Here is a 19147-nt window from a genome sequence, read left to right as displayed (position 1 = left end):
TGAGATTGCGATGAAGCGAACATCTGCCCTATTTATGACGTGCGGAGACGGCCATCGCAGCTCCCTCCTCGGCAGACAACTTTGAACCGACGGCGGGGCAAGTGCGGTTCAAAGATGTGCCGCTGCATGGTACATCAATGTGCCGTTTGCACTCTTCTCTTGCAGCCAGCTCGCACGGCTCCTGCTGCTGGCAGATGGTGGTCGTCAGCTCGAGTGGGCGATGAGACGATCGGCACGATGCGCTTGTTTCGCGGCGCGGCGATGTTCGCGCCCCGCGTCATGCCGCCCCACCAGGGTCTCCATTCACCGCCGGCCGTAGCTAAAGGCACAGTAGACACATCGCCCCTCCCTGACGACCTACCTCTCTCCTCACTGCTCCCAACTTGCCTTCTTCTGCCTCATACTCAGCTCCAATTGCATTCCTGCCCACCACGCCCACACAGCCACCATGACCTTCTTCGACACCGTCCAGAAGTCCTTCGTCGACGTCCCTGTCGACGCCGCTAACGACAACGCCATCCGCACCTCCGAGTTCCTCGATGCCTCCGAGTCGCTCACCACTCTCTTCGGTATGTCCCAGCTGTATTGCAGTTCTCGTGACGACTAGCTCACGCAATTGCCCGCCGCCAGATGTCTTGGGCTCCGCCGCCTTCAAGCCGGTCAAGTCGGACATGACCGGCAACATCACCGTATGACTTCCCTACCGAGTCCCCAAGGTTAAAATGCCGTTGTCAAACACCCATAACTGACGCCGCCGCGCTTCAGAAACTCAGGAACCGCCAGATCGAGAAGCCCGCCGACAGCGAGACGCTGCAGGCCCTCGTCATCAACGAGATCGCAGAGAAGAAGCACACTGCTGCTGAGGGTCTGCTGTGGTTAACCCGGTAAGTTTTCAAACTTCTCCCCATTGCATTCCCCACGAGACCTCAGGCCCGCCTGCTGTGCAGCCTTCCCCTCACACCGAATCACACCACCCCGCGCTAACACGACCCCTCTCTTAAGTGGCCTCGACTTCACCGCGCAGGCGCTGCGTGAGAACATCAAGAACCCCACCCAGGAGCTGGCCGACTCGTTCCGCACAGCCTACGGCAACACGCTCAAGCCGCACCACTCGTTCGTCATCAAGCCCATCTTCAGCGCCGCCATGAGCGCCACCCCTTACCGCAAGGACTTCTACGCCAAGCTGGGCGACGACGATGCCAAGGTCCAGCAGCAGCTCGAGCAATATCTGTCGGCTCTTGAGCGCCTTATCACCATCATCAAGACCTTCCAGGAGAAGAAGGAGGCCAAGTGGTAGATTATACAACTCGCCTGTGAGCCAATAAAGCGACATGTTTTCTCTCTCTTTTACTCATATTCTCGGGATATGACGGTTCAGCACCGACATGGAATATCTTATGTTGTATGATTCGAAATCAATGTGGCAAATCACTGGTGGAAACTGGGCGGCATGCCGCGTCAGTACTAGGCAGTTGGTAGAGCTCGAAGCTGAATCAAGAATAAACGACATTGCCAGAGACATGATCATCCTTGCTGAATGTGGCGCAGTGTGCGCAGAGATGCGCCGACTTTGTCCGAGCGCGATATCGAGATGGATTACCCCATATTTCCGATGTCGATCGGCTTTCAGGTTGGACATAGCTTGGGGACTGAGAGATCAGCATGGTGAAAAGTGGTATTATGGTTATGCTGCCTGGATTGAGAAGCAGCGGGTATCTTGAAATTAAGCAACGAACATGTAAAGACCGGCACTTCGGAACACAGCAGCGGAGCAGCACGTCGGGATCGCCGCCATTCTATTTCTTCCGGCCGCTGGTCCTCTTGCTAGTGCCTCCGCCGCCTTTCGCCGCAGTCCTCCTGCCGCTGCGCGATGCTCTGCCATCCTTGGCCGGCGGCGATTCGCTCTCCTCTTCTTCCTCACTGCTGCTCTCCTCCTCATCCTCGTCATCCTCCTCTTCGGGCTCGGCCGACTGGGCCTTGACGTTACCACGACCCGCAGCCCTGCCACCCCTGCTGCGCGCCGCCGCCGCCGCTCTCATGCCGCCCTTCGCACTGGCACTTCCCTTGGCCTTGCTGCCTGCAGCCGGTGAGCCGGCATGCGAGCGAGCGTCGTCCGTATCCACAGCCTCGGCGTCCTGCTCAATCACCGTTGACGGCGCCGGATCGCCCACCTTGGGCAGCAGCTCCGGACACGCCGGCGGGCTCTCGCTCCGCCTGTTGCTGTCGCCGCCACGACCGCTGCCGACGATGACGCGGGGCGACGGCTTCCTCCCCCTACCACGCATGCTCTTGTCTAGGCTGTTGCCTTCTGCTGAATCGGTAGTGTTGTCCTGCGCGCCAGCGGCGCCACCGCCTGCTGTTGCTGCTGCTGCTGTTGCTGTTGCTGTTCCAGCCGCACCACCCGGATTGGCGATCCTGCGGTCCCACATGGCCTGCGCGAACTCATCGTCCGGGAGCTGGAACCACGGGCCCTCATCCTCCTCGTCCTCCTCCTCGTCACCGCTACCCTCTTCCTCCTCGTCGTCGTCGTCGGCGGAAGCGGCGCCAGCATCGCCCATCTCGACGTCCCCGTCCCCGTCATCGCCGCCCCGCCTCCTCCGCCTCCGCCTCGGCGCCGCAAGGGCGAAGTTGCGATCCGCAACGTCCGGCCACGCGGCCAGCGCGTGCGCGTTCTCGCGCTCGTCCAGCGCCTCGAGGTCGTACAGCTCGGCGAGCTTCTTCCAGATGCCGGGGATGCGCGTGTGGTTGGCCGAGCCGTGGTCGTGGCTGCTGCCGGGCCCGTGCAGGTGCTGGCGCATCTGGTAGCTGAAGCCCTCGCGCGTCATGGACGACGCGATCTGGATCATGTGCATGTGCTTGTGCAGCCCGGTCGGCTTCCAGCGGATGAGGTTCTTGAAGAGCGAGGTTTCCTGGTCGTCTGTCCACGGGTCGTTGAGGATGGATTCGGCGGAGGGGAGGGCGGCCGCCGCCGCGGCCGAGGCGCTGGTCGGGGCGGCGGCATTGGATGGGGGTAGGTCTTTGGTCGGTGTCTTGCTGGGGGTAGACGCGTGCGGTGTGGCTGCGGTGGAGGGTTTGGCGCGTTTCTTGGGCGGCATTGTTGCGGATGACGACGCGTCGGTTCGGCAGATGGGGGTGGATTGGTCGCAGTAGAGGATTGTTGTTGGAGCCGGTTGCGATGGACATCTCCAACGTGGGCGTGAATTGAAGAAGAAGGGACAGCTCTGCAAGCTCGCGCACGGACGCAGGGCTGAGTTTCCCGAAGCGCCGACAATTTCGCCGCACCTCTCCCCCGCTTCTGCAACGCCAGATTGCGACACCTTCGTGGAAGCTGAGATCGACGGCCGTGTTGATCTTTTCCCAAGCTTTTTGTTGCGACTCACGGTAGGATGCTTTGAGTGTGCTGACTTTTTTGCGACGGCTGAGACAGGCGTGTTAATTTGTTGGGCAGCTCGTTCAATTCGTACAGTTATTTCTGAAGATCGGCAGCAGCTATGCGTTATCTGGTGCGGAGGTGAAAGGTGAGCACTGAAATTGGCGTTTGGTCTTCATGATCGTTGGTTTTATCAGCTTAAACAATAAGCCGATATGACTTCTATGCATCGTTAGGTATTTGCCTTGCAGCAGAATGATCATCTAACTTTACTTCAGCTTGTTTTGACGTTCCTGCCAAGGTTTGTGAGTATTTAGTGATACGAACAGTCAATCACTAGTAGGGTATCAACAACATACTTTATACAAGTGAACGCTTCAGGACTGGTGGAGAAATCTAGTATTTATGTTTCATGCTACTACACACTCTTCTCAAGGTGCTCAAGTTACCACGTCACACTTGGTGTCGATTCATTCAATCAATCAATCAGCCGATCCAAGTGCAGCAGCCACTGGTAGTATGACCGCAGTTGCTGCAGCTGTAGTACGAGTCAGCCGAGTTGTCGGCGCCGCACTTGCAGCATTCGACAATAGCCATGTCCTTGGGGTGGGAGCACTTCACGATGGCCGTGTTTCTGGGCTGGGACTTGGGGATGTGCATGACTGGTGGTGGTAAGTGTTGTACTTGGCTTGAGTCGGTGGAGTGAAAAGGTTAAAGGACCTGTTGGTGGTGGGGGTGATGAGGACGGTGGTTGTGATGATGATGAGTTCAGTGATTCACAGCGTGCTATATATCATTCTCAAGAGGAGTTGTTTACATCGAGCTCAGAGAGCCTGCCTCGGTAGACAATAGCGTTGTTCTGAGAGTGCATTAAAGCCGTGATAGGCCCCGGTTGAGACAATTCCATTGTTCCAGCTATCCCTGTCCAGCGCGATGAGCACAAAGGATGGAAAGCGTAGAATGGCTGGCTTTTGGGGTCCTCTCGATGACACTGCCTAAAGAGGGTGAAGGAAGAGAAACATACGCTGGGACATGGATGGATTGACTGGTTAGAGGGGCACAAACTACGTTACAAGGTATCATACGACGAAGTGTCTAATACTAATCCCGTCAACGTATTCACAGGTATAGCGAGTCTCTGAACTTCAACAGATCAATAAGATTTCAAAAACATGCATCTACTGACAACGCGCCAAAACGCAAAGATATGGAAAGCATCGAAACTGACTATGGAATCCAAGATATTACGCGAACTTTCTGAAAGAGATTAAAAAGAAAAAACCATTTGAGAGAACCCCGCGCTTAAACAAGTCCAGCTTTCTACCGGATGCCGCTCCTCTCACATATGCAATTCGTTTAGTACGTCAGGGAGACGCACTTACCCGCCCACTTCTCTCTGTTCATGATTGCTTCCTCCCAGATCCAAGCGGCGACCTCGTTCCTGGTGGTGGTATACCCGACGGCGGGGCCTGGCGCCTGATCCGATGTCTTGACGCCTTCCCATCCCACCCGCAACGCCTGCGCCCCCTTCGCCTCTCCATCAAGCAGGAGAGACGGCCGTACGATGATAAAGTCCCGCAGAGAGCCCTCCTCCTTGGCGGCCACGACGCGATCCTCCATGTTCCGCTTGTCCTCGTGCGGCACGCACAGGAACCAGTGGTACAGCGGCACGAACAGCACCGGCACGTCGCGCTGCAGCCTGCTGATGCCGGTCGTGCTGATCGCGATCATGACCGGCTTTCCCTCGTCCTCGCCCTGAGTCCCGCGCACGCGGTAGCCCTCGGCGATCAGGTCCCTCAGCGCATCCTGCACGGTGCGCGTCGCCGTGTCGCAGAGGCCCGGTTGCTGCAGCGAAACGGGCCTGCGCAGGCTCCACTGGAGCTTGGGCAACGAACCGACGCCGCTCATGATGGTGTTGACGAGCGTCTTTTCCTTGCCGGGCACAGTGAGCAGAGTGCGCACGGCCGTGGCGTCGGAAGCGTCGCCGGCGATGATGGTGAGGTTGCGGTCGAGCACGTCGGCGGCAACGCCGCGGGCGGGGTCGAGCAGAAGCGTGCGCAGCTTCGCAGGGTTACGGACGAGCGCGGTGGCGTGGTGACCGGCTTTGAGGGTGCGCTCGAGTACGGGCAGGGTGCAGCCGCCCGTGGCCCCGAGGAAGGCGATGGTCTGAACTGGGGTGTTGATGCTGGCGCTCATGGTTCTGGTGTTGGTTGGAGACGGAAGTAGGTTGTGAATATTGTCGTAGTTGATAGCTGAAGGTTGTCTTGCTGGAAATGGAAAGACTTGTGGCTGCTCGGAGTCGAGGATTGATTGATGATGTTGATATCGGGGATGTTCATTGCTCTCGGCCCAGCTCTTTTATAGTCATGATGGATATGGCCTTCGATGCTGCGCCTCCCGCTGCCAGGCAAGCCATAATTCTCTGTAGTTGTTCCATGATTGCGATTGTGAGGTCGAAGTCCGGTCAGACGGGGTGTTGTGAAGGTTAAAGCGGGTGAATATGCGGTCGGTCGGCATGATTATTGCTCCGCCGGCGGCCCGGAATGGGCTAGCGGAGCAAGGCGCAGCGGCCATTAGCCGTTCGAAGGATAGCGCTTGTTGCCTGGGATCCTTCGACGGGAGCATCCTCCCATGACAGGCAGCTATCCTAGCAGTAGATACTTGAACCGTGCAATGAGATCTTGCAGGGTAGAACAAGCGTGCGTTGCTCACCGGAGGCAATATCCAAGATCTTCGACCGGGGCTATCACTTTTCGGCATGCCAACGATTCGAGAGCTACGCAGGTTGTTGCGAGGCCGGAATGCGCCCAGTGTGCTTGCATATCAGCCTGAGTACGCGGCTATTTCTAACATGAGTCTTCAGTATTGATCATAAAGATCCTTCGATCCTACTTGGAAACCTAGCCCTGTCATCATGGTGCAGGTACCAATGCACCGAGATGGACCCTTCGTTTCAGCTCAGTGATAAGAATGAAAAGAGAGCCGTGATGGGACGTTGTAGGGTGGTTGTGTCCGCTCCATACGCATGCGACCAACTTTATTTAGCACACGAGTGCAGGCCGAACAACTCACACTGATGTATCTTGCAGGGTATGGGAAGTGCCCAAGAGCTCAAATGCTTCTCTGGTCGTTAAGCTTTTCAATAATTGATCCCGGACGCTGTTTCAGGCGCCATCTTTGTGCTGATCCCGAAGCTCCGCGTAATGCGACCGCATCTCCTCCGCTAACTTTCCACCCGCCTCTTCCAAGATTGTACCGACTAGGCTGTAATTATTAAACAGAAAGCGGTCTTTCTTCCGCTGTTCCGCGATGCCTTTGCTCCGCTTGAGCAGGTACGCCTCAAACTCAATGCGCAAGCGCCACAAGCTATTTGAGACAGGTTCATCGTCTGCCGCCTCAGAGCTCAACGCCAGAACGCCATGCAGGAAGTTAGCGAAGCGTTGAGTCAAGGCGACCGGCGCCGTGCTCTGAGCTTCCGAGGCTGATGTAGATGATGACGCCAGAATGCTAGACGCTGCCGGGCGGCCCGGCAATGAAGCTGTCAGTGTTTGTATAGACTTGCAATGCGTGTCCATGATCTGCTGAAAGCGCGGCCAAAGCAGCATATTGGTTCCATTGATGTAGCCTTCGGCGGCGGGGACCTTGCGACGTTGCATCTCAAAAGCAAAGTGCTGGTTAAGACGCACGCATAGCAATATGCCCAGTGCATCCATGGTTGTGTCGATGAGAGACTTTGTCAAAGCCTGGCCAAGAGCAAAGGTCGGCTCGAAGATTTGTGCAAAGGTGCGGCCAATGGCATGATAGGACTGAGATGAGGAGAAGTAGGTTGTTAGGAACGTATACTCAAACGCTGCGTTATCAACAATGGCGAGGTTGAAGGTATGGAAGGACAATTCCAGATAATGCGTGGTTTTGTCTTCCTCGAGAACGTGTAGTGTGAGAGCGTTGTGGTTTGACCCTCTGAGGAGGTCCAGCCGTCTGCCAATGGAGAAAGCGTCGTGCGGTGTGCTCAACATGGCACCGCGTCTTTGGCCCTCCGAACCCATGGCATCGTGCTGATCAATTACATGTAGCTTGAGTTTCTGAAGCGCCTGGTGGTAGCGCGTGAAGTGGTTGAGATAATACCAACGCATTGTATTAACATATGCCTGGCAGAGCTCGTCGGCGAGCTTCTTTTGGTGGCGAGATAGAAAGGCGTAGAGGTCCTTGAATTTCAAGAAGCCTTGCTGCTGGATGACCTGCGCGTTGATGCTCGGCGATCTGAGCGCTTTGATCTGCGCAACGATGTAGTCACGGACGCGCTCAACAGCCTTGTTCATAGAGAGCTAAGTTAGCTTGTGCAGGGAGTAACCAGGGTACAAATTACCTTGTTCGTCAGGTCCACGAGAAGCGGTTTCAGGTCATTGAGGGCCTTGACCTTACTGTCGTCATTTGACTTTGCATTGACAGCCTTTGATCGTTTCTCGAGCTCCTGCAAAGCCTTTGAGAACCCTTCATCCACCGGCCCTTCCGCTATACGTCGGACAACGGCGGGGGATATACTGTTCTCTTCGACTGCAGGGCCCAACAGCTTCTCCACCACTTTCCGGTTCTCCAATTTCGTGGTGAGACTGAGCGAACGGTTTTGCAACGTCTCAATCTCCGCGGACACGGACCCCAGGTCAGCCTGGAAACCTGTGAGATATGTCTCGACGGACTTGAGCACTTCATCACAGGCCTGTACGCGATCAGCTTGGCGGCACGGCGAGCGCATCACGGGTACATAAGGTAGCATTTTCACGCAGAGAGCAGACATACCGTCACGGAGCGGTGCAGGTCCTCAAGTTTGTCACTAGCCTGGGCGTCTTGTGTATGTGAGTATGACATGGGAAAGGCGAGCCAGGGTGAACATACATTCCTCGACGGACTCGGCGCTGTGGGCCTGCAGGTCAGCGGGTCGCCGTGGCGATTCGCATTCTACGGTTGCAAATGCAGTCAGGCTTAAACCGCCAAAATCTACATCCTCTGTAATTTCCGGTGGACGTTCCACCGCAGCTCGAGCCGACTCGTCGCTTTGCTCTGGATTCTGCCTTTTGGGCGGGCCGCCTAGGAGTTCCTCGAGCACCTTCTGCGGATCCGGCACGTCGGCAGGGGGCGAACTGTTGATCTGCACGCGCAGGCCGGAGCCATTGGGGAGGCGGGCCTGGGTGGGCAGGCTCGAGCTGGACGAGGTGGGCGACAACAGGGACAATGACGACGAGCGCGGGTTGACGCCGGGGCGCTGGGGCAGCGGCGCCAGGTACGGGCGGCGGTTAGGGGCAGGCGAGTACGAGCGGACGGGCGAGGGCGAGGGCGCGGGCGAGTGCTGCGCGGATTGCGATGCGAACCACATCACGGTAGCGTGGGCGCGCGGGGCATGGTGTCGCGGGGCGCGGAAGTACGGTAGGCGTCACGGTGGATGGCCGGGGGAGCTGCTGGGCCTGGAGCGGGCACGGCGGGCTCCCGTGCCTGCGCAGAAGCGCCGGCTGCGGCTTGGGGGGCAACCTGGCACGGACGCTGACGCCGGACGGGAGCTGGCCCAATGGGTCGACGGCGATTTGGTTGTTCCGGAAGACTAGTCTTTTCCCCTCCTCGTCCAAACAGAAATCGCACAACCAACTCTCCATCCTCCTCGACCCCTCCCATCACCTGCCACTTCTTCTCCGCCCGTTTCTTCCTCCCCCGCAAGCCTCGTCGCACCACCAGCTTCCACACGACACAATGGCCGACGACGCCCAGGTACGTGCCATCGCCACGGCTGTTTTTTTTCTCGCATGCCCCACCTTTTATCGATTGTTGTTGCGCCCGGCTGCGTACTCGACATTCGACTCGCCATCCAGCCCCTGTGGAATGTCTGCTGACACGCGCTTCTAGCATGAGCACACCTTCGAGAGCGCCGATGCCGGTGCCTCTCTCACCTACCCCATGCAGTGCTCTGCTCTGAGGAAGAACGGTTTCGTCGTCATCAAGAACCGTCCCTGCAAGATCGTCGAAATGTCCACTTCGAAGACTGGCAAGCACGGTCACGCCAAGGTCCACCTTGTCGCCATCGACATCTTCACCGGCAAGAAGCTCGAGGATCTCTCCCCGTCCACCCACAACATGGACGTCCCCAACGTCAGGCGCAGCGAATACCAGCTCGTAAGTCGCGGTCAGCCAAGATGCGCCAGCCCCATGCTGACATGATCTGCAGCTTGATGTCACCGACGATGGCTTCCTCTCCCTCATGTCCGACGACGGTTCCCTCAAGGACGATGTCAAGCTCCCCGATGGTGAGGTTGGCGAGAAGATCAACAAGCTCTTCACCGAGGATGGCAAGGACACCAGTAAGTAGCCCCGGACAGCGCGGACGTGATTTTTGCGATGCGATAGCTAACATCTTTGCAGACGTCGTTGTCCTTACCTCCATGGGTGAGGAGGCCTGCATCGACGCCAAGGAGGCTCCCAAGGGCGCTTAAACATTTTTCTCCTTGGAAAGTTAAGCAAAAGGGGCCGCAATTGGAGCAAGCATGGAGCCCTGCTCGGGCGCTACTCACAACAGCTCATGTTCTTTGAAAGCAGAACATGTGCGCGTCATGTTGTAGCCCCGAAGTCGTGGCAGTTTCAGTTTTGATCCTTGAACGGCCACTTGAGGCGGGTAGCGGTGTGGATTTGGTTTTTTTTTGCGCGGGATTACATTAGCTGGGGCAGCGCTGCGATATGAAAACATACCGGCTCCAAAAATCATTACGATGTCACGGAAAATAGACGTCTTCGTTCTTCGCTCGAGTGATGCATGCACTATTTGGACTTTATCTGATGTTTGGAAGGGAACGACATCCAGAGCTGGCCGACGGACTAAGCATTGAACCCTGAGGATGCATTTCCGAGCTCCAACAGAACAATCCAGTCTTTCGATATATATGCATTTCTTGCTTCATTGGGTTACAACCATGTCATCCTTCCTAAAGTTGCCTTTGAACAAGCAATTGTACTGGTGGTCCAAGCCTAAGTCTGCATACCCTTCTACGAGCAAACAAATCATTCGTTCATGAATGAAATCCTCGAGCTCTCTTGCAGAGTAGCCCTGGAAATGGTCAAGTGTCGGTTACTTGGCGTGGCACATTCTTAATACAAGCAGGCGTTATGGCGGACTCTTTCAGAGATGAGCTTGGCAACTTATGTACGATGACGCTTTCAGGACGCGATTGCCGAGGACGGATGGTCTTCGGCATGCAAGGCGAAAGCGAGGGCGAAATGAGTAGGGTCGAAAGGAATCAGGGAAGAGCATTCAGCGGAATTGGAGGACCTAGTATCCTCTATTCATCCATAGCACATTTCATTTCCTGTCCACAGTTCCCCAATCGGGACACTTTGTAGCACGGTTTGGTTGGTCGTAGATGATTGCACCTCGAAAGAGTGCATGTAGGAGGCTTAAAGTGACGAAGAACCTGATTCGTACAATCGAGGACGATCAGAAAAGGTGAACCAAAACGCACGTGAGGTCGGAGAAATGTCGCCACAAGGTGTTACTCACTAACGGCGCACCTAGTATAAAGAAATATCGGTCGCTTGACAGTTCAACCAGCAGATTCAGCGATCCGTATTTGCCAACAGACCTAAGAATCCAAGTGTTTTCTGTGGAAGGTGACGCATGCAGCGTTTGTAAGGCATCGGCGTTGCGCGGTGGAGCCGCACGTCGGCTCGCTTAACGCGCACTAAGCCCAGCCAGCCGAAACTCCCCCACGCAGGTTTTGACCTCTTGCCCGACGACACTTTGTCCGCATCACCAGGTCACTAACGGAACAGCAAAGAGTGAGTTGCCCCAACCGCCTTCATGCTGAGCTTCTGAGCGCTTTGCTGACTCTGATCCGCGATGTAGTGCAGATGTGAGCCTCCATCATGCCCGCGACCGGTTGCGCCGCCTCGCAGTGCCGAACGAGAACTGACGACTGTATCGCGTAGCTTCGTCAAGACCCTCACGGGCAAGACCATCACCCTCGAGGTCGAGTCCTCGGACACCATCGACAATGTCAAGAGCAAGATCCAGGACAAGGAGGGCATTCCCCCGGACCAGCAGCGCCTGATCTTCGCCGGCAAGCAGCTCGAGGATGGCCGCACCCTGTCCGACTACAACATCCAGAAGGTACGGTATCCCGGATGCCTAAGTTGCTGGGCAGTCTGGAGGCTACACCCATGACTCTGGCTGCGAGTATGTTACGTGCCGATGGATTGCTAATGCGCATCGCTCTATAGGAGTCTACTCTGCACCTGGTCCTCCGTCTCCGTGGTGGTATCATTGAGCCCTCGCTCAAGGCTCTTGCCTCCAAGTACAACTGCGACAAGATGATCTGCCGCAAGTGCTACGTACGTTGATTCCAAGGCCGCTGACCGGATCGAGTTCGCGCTGCGAAAGCGATCTTGCGCCATAAATCCCGGGACCAGACAAGACTGACAAATCTGCAGGCCCGTCTGCCTCCGCGTGCCACCAACTGCCGCAAGAAGAAGTGCGGTCACACCAACCAGCTCCGCCCCAAGAAGAAGCTCAAATAAGCGACTCGTTTCGTTACGGCGGTGGCAAGGTTGTGGAGTGGGATTTTACGGCGCTCACGGGTCTGGGTGTGGGGCTACTTTAGCAGAGCTGTTACATACACTCCGGAACTTTCTTAACGAAGCAAAAAAGCATACCCAACGACAATCCACCCAGGGCTCGGAATCAACCACCGTGAGCGTTGTAGCGGTGGATGAGATTACTGGTGAATAGTTTCGCTAGCAGGTGGCATCGTTCCTGGGGAAGACACAATTGAGCCTTGACCGTTACAACGCTACCGAAACAGCGCCCCGATGTCAGAAATTCTAACATGAGGACCGAAGACCCATGCTACCTAGCCGCTGGCGTTCTCCTGTAGGCTACTGCGCCAAATAACCACCATCGACGGGTAGCCCGACTCCAGTCACCCATGCAGCGTCATCCGAGGCCAGGAAGACAGCACCTTTAGCCACATCCGTCACATTTCCCCATTCGCCCCAAGGTGTAGTGTTGGCCATGGACGCATTGACCTCGGGGTCGGTAAAGTTTCCTCTCGTCATCGAGGTTTTCGTGACTGAAGCTTGTTAAAGAAGTCGGGCAACGCTGGGGCTGGCAACTTACAACCAGGGCACAGCGCATTACAATGGACTCTGTCAGCTGCGTAGTCAACGGCAATCTGTCTGGTCATGTTCAGAACGGCGCCTTTGCTTGCACAATAAGCGGCTGCCAGAGGCATATTGTCAGCTGGAACCGGCTGGAAGGTATGTCTGGGACGTGACGCACCGGCGCCGTTTGTGATTCCCACGTAGCCCAACATGCTGGCAACATTCACAATCCAGCCTCGTCTTCCAGAGGGGTCCGGGCCTTGCTTGAGGAACTGGGCGCAGGCGTGTTTGCAGCCGAGATAGACTCCACGAAGGTTCACTCTCCTGGCCGATATCTCAGCATTCCTTCGCCTTGAGAGCTGGGCATACGCTGATACACTCACATCATTTTATCAAACTCGTCGTCATCCTCCTCGTGCACACGGATCGATCTATCCTTGATTCCAAGCCCCGCGTTATTGACGATGCTAGAGTTGGCACGATGAAGTCTAGGTCAGTCCCTTGCATGCCTGCTGCTTGACGCGACGATTCTCGTATACTTGCTCGGTTCTCTCTTAGTCATCACAATGAATATACTCACATGTCCATGCGTCCGTCGCCTTCGCTAACGGCCAGGTCAATGGCCTGTTTGACGTCGGTTGGAAGCCCAACATCGCACTTGGCAAAGATGGCCTTGCCGTTACCGAATTTCTTGTTGATGAGCTCATGTGTCGGAACTATTGCATCCTCCTCATCTTCCGCCCCAAGCGATGGGGCGGGGCGCAAGTCCGCGCAAACAATCAACTTGGCGCCGTGCGAAGCGTAAGCCAAAGCAATTGCACGGCCGAGGCCGGAAGAAGCCCCAGTGATGACGGCGACCTTATCTTGGAGGCGCGGGAGGTGGCCGCCGGTAGATGCCGTTGTAGGGTAGGGAGGCGCGGTCGACGGGGGCAGGGATGCGGCGTCGTCCCTGGTGCTGGTGTCTTGTTCAGGGAAGCTACGGCCCTGCTCTGCACGGCGCTGGAAACGTACGGGGGTGGTGGAAAGATGACGGGATGTGTTAGGGCGGAAGGAGGAATTGGTGGAGCGCAGTGCGGCACAGAGCGTTCGCCTATTGAGCAGTCGAGGATTCATATTGCACAGTAGCAGATTGCCCGGTACGCAATGGTGACAGAAAGGTGCTGCTGCAGGAACAGCTGGCTACAACTTCTCATAAATTGGATTTCAAGTGAAGAGCTACAGGCACTGCGTACAGGTGCAAGCTGGCGTGGGTCTGGCCGGTCTCGGGTGACTTTCCCCGCACGGCTACCCCTCCTCCCCAAAACGGCAATACCTGGCGCCCCGCCTTCCAAGGCCCACAACTTCACGCGACTCAACCTTCCGCCGGTTGCCGGCCCACGACAGCTGTCGCCCCTCCGCCCCTCCGCCGGAGGCTTTTTGGGGTGACAGGCGCCCGTGCATATACAGTAACTAGTCGCGCCACGGGCAACAGAGCGCCGGCTGCACAGTTCTCCGTCATCCACATAGCCAGCTCAGAACCGACACCGGTTTGCTCGTTCCACACCAGATCGTGCCTACTAACACCCTACCGTATTTGCTTGCTCTTCCCGTCCCGGCCTTGCAACCACAACTTGGACAGACTCATGGCATCTCAAACGCTTCTCGACCTCCTGCGCTCACGCAGCGCCGTGGACTGCGATACGCTCGACGCCTCCGTCGCGGCAGAGCTGGGTCCCTTTGTTGACTGCACCTGCAACCAGGCAATAGCATGCTTTGAGCTACAAGAACACCGGCACAAGGAGCTTCTCAACAAGGCCGCTGCGATCGCGAAAGACGCGAGCCCAAGATATCCAGATGTAAAGGTCGAAACACTGGCAGTCGAGATTGGCGTGAGTTTTCTCCATCAAGCAAACCAATGCATAGGCTGACGTGAACTCCCTCCGCAATTCAGATGATACTGCTTGCGCTACAAGTCTACCCTCATCTCACCGGCTTCGTGCACATTCAAGCCAATCCATTCGACTCGTACAATACCGTCAAAACTGTGGCCGGTGCCCGCCGCCTCGTGTCTCTTTTCCAGGAAGTCGACTCATCCTTTGACCCAACACGTGTTTGTATCAAGATCGCCGGCACATGGGAGGGCCTGCAGGCGTGCCGGGAGCTCGAGGCCACGCACAATATCCGAACCCTTGCTACGACGCTGTTCACGATCGAGCAGGCAGCTCTCGCGGCAGAAGTCGGTTGCCGATACATTGCACCTTACGTCAACGACCTCCGTGTGCACTTTGACAAGTCGTAAGTCGCCTCCTGTCTCCACACGTACAAGTAGACTCCATGAGCTCACATTACGAGCGTATAGGTACACCGATCCGTCTCCCAACCTTGCCCTCTGCGTCGCCTCCCAGCGATATTTCCTTGCACATTCCTACTCGACGCAGGTCTTGCCTGCGAGCCTTACGAGCGCTGCCGAGTGCATGAAACTAGCCGGCGTCCAGCACATCACCATCGCACCCGCTTTGCTCCGCGAGCTCGCCGCCACGCAGACTGGCGCAACGTCTCCTGCTGCGCAGGCTCACTCCCTGTTTGACGACCCGTCAATTGCTCATGCGCCCGTGCCGCCCAAGTTGAGTTATCTAAACGATGAGGCAGGATACAGGATTGCGTTTACGCGGTCAAACAAGGGGAAGGAGGAAGTGAAGCTGACTTACGTAAGTTTCCGTGCCGTGATGGCCCTATGGCCATGCCATTTTGTGTACTAATACTACAATAGGCAATCAATACTTTCTGCGACATGCAGACCGCATTAGAGAAGGCGATGAAGACTGTACTCTCCGCAGCAGTCTAAGCGCGGAAGGCCGTTTAGCATTGCTGTAGCACTTTGAGGTGTCTAGATATGCAAGACCTGGCCACAAGGGTGAGATTAGGTAATGGAAGCCAACAAAACAACAATGAAAAGAATTGAAATGCAGGATGAGTGCCGTCAACCATGGTTGGTTGGGAGTTAATATTTCCCAGTTCTGACTTGCCATTTTGCTGCTCTGAATATTACAGTACGAGCGCTACTTTCACTCTGTCAACTGTCAAGCCTTCATCAAAGCTTCCATTACGCTGACAATTGTTGCAAGAAATGAGCCAGCGGGAACCAAACCGGACTTATGCTGTCCGAGCTCAACTATCGGGCGACCCTCATATAATAACTTAACAGAAGCAGGGCCGAGCAAACTGCAGCAGCAAGACCGCGACATGATCGAACCTATCAGAACGCGCCAATTCAAGCCGATGCTCCGTCATTCCCCACAATCGAAGGCCAGTGGTCACGGTGGTCAGTGCGGATGCTCACCCAAAAAAAAAGACAGAAACAAGGAACCCTTAGCTGCTACACTCGAGAAGCAGTATGACGTGCATGACATGAGCGCAGAGCCAGATCTCAAGTAAACGTTATGGACATTTTAAGAACACCGCGGGTTGGAGGGAATGCTAGGAGAAACATTGAAGGAACGCGCTGCCCCGTTATCTCACGCACGTGGAACAGTGATGTTCAGATATCAACGATGTCTCGAGTCACGTAAATTTTGATTGCATCATCGGGGGCAAATCAAAACGCCATAAAACATGATCCAAATTTTATCTCCGCGCCTTTTCAGCCAGCCACCCAAGACATGCAACCTCCATTGCTTTCGCATCTAAGATAACGCAAATAAAAGGGCAATATTGGGGGCAACCGTCTGCTCGTGTGTCATCTTGACCGCATGGTCTCTTCGCCGTAGGACCGCATTAAGGTTCTCGACAGCTGAGCAGGCGCCACTGATTGGATCTTATCTACTGCCATGTTCTCCGATGTCTCATGCAGGATCAAATAACCACCGCCTGCCTTCTTTCGATCCGTAACGTAACCATGCCCTTTTTTCCCTATTTTTTTGGTTTCCAAGTTTGAATTGAGGATCGGGTCGGGGTAGAAGCAGAACCAAGTTGGTGAACGTGATGTGAAAGTGGAAGAGTAGACGAACAGGGTAGGCAAAACGTCGATCGTATCCAAACCGGCTAGAAAATTTCGGTGATAGGGAAAGCGAAGACGAGGATAATACACCGCATACATTCGTGAAAAGTTGAAAGAAAAGGGATAGTCTGGTCCTTCGCCCGACGAAGCGGAATAACAGCGAGGTCGACGGGCCCGAGAGGATGTGGGACTGTCCCTCTAGCGTATGATAGGAAACCGGAACTAAGGAAATGACGCCTAGTAGAATTGGTCGTCGACGTGAAGGTTGCTGGATCGAACGCGATTATAAGCTATCCGGAAGTAGACACTGGCGGGGGCGGCATTGTCGAGCCGAACAATCCTTCGTGCGCTTGTAGCACTAGCCCAACGGCAGGATCCACTCGCACAGAGCAAGGGGCCGAGCTCGTAGCTCTTTAAGCAAATGCCCCTCAACTTCAGTAGCGGGGGCGCTTCCAGTAGTATTGCTGGAGAAAGAAAAAATCAGCAAAACGGGGATTGGAAAGTAATGCAAGCATTCAGGCGCCTCGAGTGCTGATTTCTTACCTTGTGGGCTTTCCTCACTGAGCGCAAGCCAGTGCCACCGATACCGCCCATGACTGCATCACGGCGCATGTGGTTCTCGTCCATCTCCGGGACGTAGTAGTACTCATTCTCCAGAGTGCGGCCGGATGCGTCCTTGCCGACGCGGGTGATCTCACCAATGCAAGCAATGGCGTCAAGCATTTGCTGAAGATCGCTGCCGGTCAATCTAGCCGTCGATTCAGCAGCTTGCTCTTCCAACATGGCCTCTTTGCCTGCGCGACGAGAGCGTGCACCGTCGGTGGATCCACCACGTAGCTCTGCTGGGAGGTTGCCAAGGATCGTCGACAGGGGCATCGAGTGGAGGCGAGAGAAGGCAAGCTGATTGATGACGTGGTTCTTAATCGGAGACTCATTAATCCTGGGAGTCGGCTCAGAATTGGTGCGCGGGGCATCAGAACTGCTCTGTGCACCGTCGGGAGACTCAGGGTGGGACCTCGGATCCTTAAGGGGACGGCGACGCCTGCTCTGGGACGAAACAGTTCCGCTGTGCACGTTGGACATGGATTGCATGCGCGAGAGAATGTTTGCACCGAAGGGCCCAAACGAGTGAACCACAGGATCATTTTCTTCGTCTCGATCAGAAAAGTCGTCAGACTCAAAAGACGAAGCACTGGTCTGAGAGGTCTTACCCTCGTGGGCAGAGGCGCAGGCAGTACGCGACGATTGAGACTCAGCAAGAGCTGCTCGCGCCTTGTCATCGCCAGACTCACCGTCCTCATACACTTGGACGGCTGGAGGCTCGAGGTCAGCAGGGTCAGAAGCTAGGAACGTGTCGTCATTGGAATTGGAAGCCTTGGGCCCAAGAGACTCGGGGGACTGCGGGGCGAATGGCGGAGGGCTTGAATTGAAGCCAGCGGTGGATCCGGCCCTTCTCCTGGTGGGTGTGGCCTCTTCCCAAGTTGTATCCGAAGCTACTGACACGCTCCGCTTCCTGTCGCGGACAAAGGGCCAAGCGAGCAGGACACGCGTATCCTGGACGTCCAACATGATGTCTGCTGAGGGTTGGTCGGACGAGAAAGTGTCACCCTTGGCCAGATCATATATCTGTCCGCGGCAGTGCACCTTGACACCATTCCAGCCAAGACATTCGATGAAGACGCGCCCGGACGTGTGCTCGTCGTTCGGAGCGTGGTAGATGGCACGGACATGGACGCGTGAAATCAGGCGATTGGCAGAAAGCTGGTGGTGGGATGAATTGCTCGAGCGGCCCATGAGGAGGGGCTCTCCGCTCGCGGGGACCTCGATGGAGGGCACGGCGCAGAGAGGGTTCCGTTCGGAGAGAGTAGAGAGAGTACGTTGCAGGGGTTGGCGAAGCTGGCGCGTCGGCGAGGAAGGCAGGACGCCGGTGGACGAGGTGGGCATTGGCGTGGGATAGTACTTCAGCTCGGCCTTGGGCAGCGCGTTGTTATCGTCATACTTGCGCTTGGGGGCCCGGGGCAGGGGCGACGACAGAGGCTCAAAGGCGGGCAGCAGCTTCGGGGGGCTGGACGGGACAGGCCGGCATGGCGATGAGTCGTCAATGGCGGAGTAGAAGTGCTGGCGGCGGATGGGCGAGTCCATGGCGTCGGGGGCGAGCGTCGACGCGGCGGATGACGGTGGCTGGACGGCGACGTGAAGAAGACAGGGCCGGCAGCACGGCAGGCGGCGGACGGGGCCGCAGCTGCGAGGAGCTGAGGGCAGGGGCAGCGACGGCGAGAGGCAACGTGTGCTTCCGGGGCGGGCTCAGAGCGAAGCGGCCATGACGGTCAGGGCGGAGGGAAGAAGAAGACGAGAAGAGGGCTGGGAGCGGCCGGCAGCGAATTTGAGCGAGCCTGACGCGGTGCGCGCCTCGGTGGTGGATGCTACGACGCGGACGCTCAGACTTGCTCCACCTTCAGGCAAGAACCCCGTGCCGATGGCGCAGGCGACACCAGCACGACACGCTCTTCCCGCGCGCGCGCGCTCGGCCGCTTGCTTGTTTGACATCGCGCTCCCACGCGTTTTCCTTCCCGCCCCGGCGCACGCGTGCAATGCTCACGAGCTCCCCTAGGCCTGGCCATGACATCGCGGCGCGTCTAGTGCACGCAGCACTGCAGATCGCGGCCCCC

General features: G+C 56.5%; 7 protein-coding genes across 7 annotated transcripts; 3 read left to right on the top strand and 4 right to left on the bottom strand.

The window, feature by feature from the left end:
* Positions 1-448: 448 nt before the first annotated feature.
* SLS55_000739 (uncharacterized protein) lies at positions 449-1297 on the top strand (the record flags this gene model as incomplete). The annotated part of the gene is made up of 4 exons (XM_066772248.1): positions 449-569; positions 631-689; positions 766-884; positions 1003-1297. 4 exons carry the CDS (start codon positions 449-451, stop codon positions 1295-1297), a joined length of 594 nt encoding a protein of 197 aa, XP_066637527.1.
* Positions 1298-1796: 499 nt separating this feature from the next.
* SLS55_000738 (uncharacterized protein) lies at positions 1797-3095 on the bottom strand (the record flags this gene model as incomplete). The annotated part of the gene is made up of 1 exon (XM_066772247.1): positions 1797-3095. The coding sequence occupies one exon, from the start codon at positions 3093-3095 to the stop codon at positions 1797-1799; it is 1299 nt and encodes a 432-aa protein (XP_066637526.1).
* Positions 3096-4726: 1631 nt separating this feature from the next.
* On the bottom strand, positions 4727-5566 carry SLS55_000737 (uncharacterized protein; the record flags this gene model as incomplete). Its single annotated transcript, XM_066772246.1, has 1 exon — positions 4727-5566. One exon carries the CDS (start codon positions 5564-5566, stop codon positions 4727-4729), a length of 840 nt encoding a protein of 279 aa, XP_066637525.1.
* Positions 5567-6534: 968 nt separating this feature from the next.
* On the bottom strand, positions 6535-8236 carry VPS52 (Vacuolar protein sorting-associated protein 52; the record flags this gene model as incomplete). The annotated part of the gene is made up of 3 exons (XM_066772245.1): positions 6535-7695; positions 7737-8087; positions 8168-8236. 3 exons carry the CDS (start codon positions 8234-8236, stop codon positions 6535-6537), a joined length of 1581 nt encoding a protein of 526 aa, XP_066637524.1.
* Positions 8237-9109: 873 nt separating this feature from the next.
* ANB1 (translation initiation factor eIF5A) lies at positions 9110-9846 on the top strand (the record flags this gene model as incomplete). The annotated part of the gene is made up of 4 exons (XM_066772244.1): positions 9110-9127; positions 9263-9529; positions 9582-9714; positions 9776-9846. 4 exons carry the CDS (start codon positions 9110-9112, stop codon positions 9844-9846), a joined length of 489 nt encoding a protein of 162 aa, XP_066637523.1.
* A 4586-nt stretch (positions 9847-14432) lies between these two features.
* On the top strand, positions 14433-15326 carry SLS55_000734 (uncharacterized protein; the record flags this gene model as incomplete). Its single annotated transcript, XM_066772243.1, has 3 exons — positions 14433-14776; positions 14841-15189; positions 15252-15326. The coding sequence occupies 3 exons, from the start codon at positions 14433-14435 to the stop codon at positions 15324-15326; spliced, it is 768 nt and encodes a 255-aa protein (XP_066637522.1).
* A 1586-nt stretch (positions 15327-16912) lies between these two features.
* On the bottom strand, positions 16913-18620 carry TOS4 (target of SBF; the record flags this gene model as incomplete). Its single annotated transcript, XM_066772242.1, has 2 exons — positions 16913-16942; positions 17022-18620. 2 exons carry the CDS (start codon positions 18618-18620, stop codon positions 16913-16915), a joined length of 1629 nt encoding a protein of 542 aa, XP_066637521.1.
* Between the last annotated feature and the right edge of the window lie 527 nt (positions 18621-19147).

This window comes from Diplodia seriata, assembly GCF_021436955.1.
Source record: "Diplodia seriata strain FDS-637 chromosome Unknown scaffold_1, whole genome shotgun sequence".
Classification (NCBI taxonomy): Eukaryota; Fungi; Ascomycota; class Dothideomycetes; order Botryosphaeriales; family Botryosphaeriaceae; genus Diplodia; species Diplodia seriata.
This window is presented reverse-complemented; position numbering and strand designations above follow the sequence as displayed.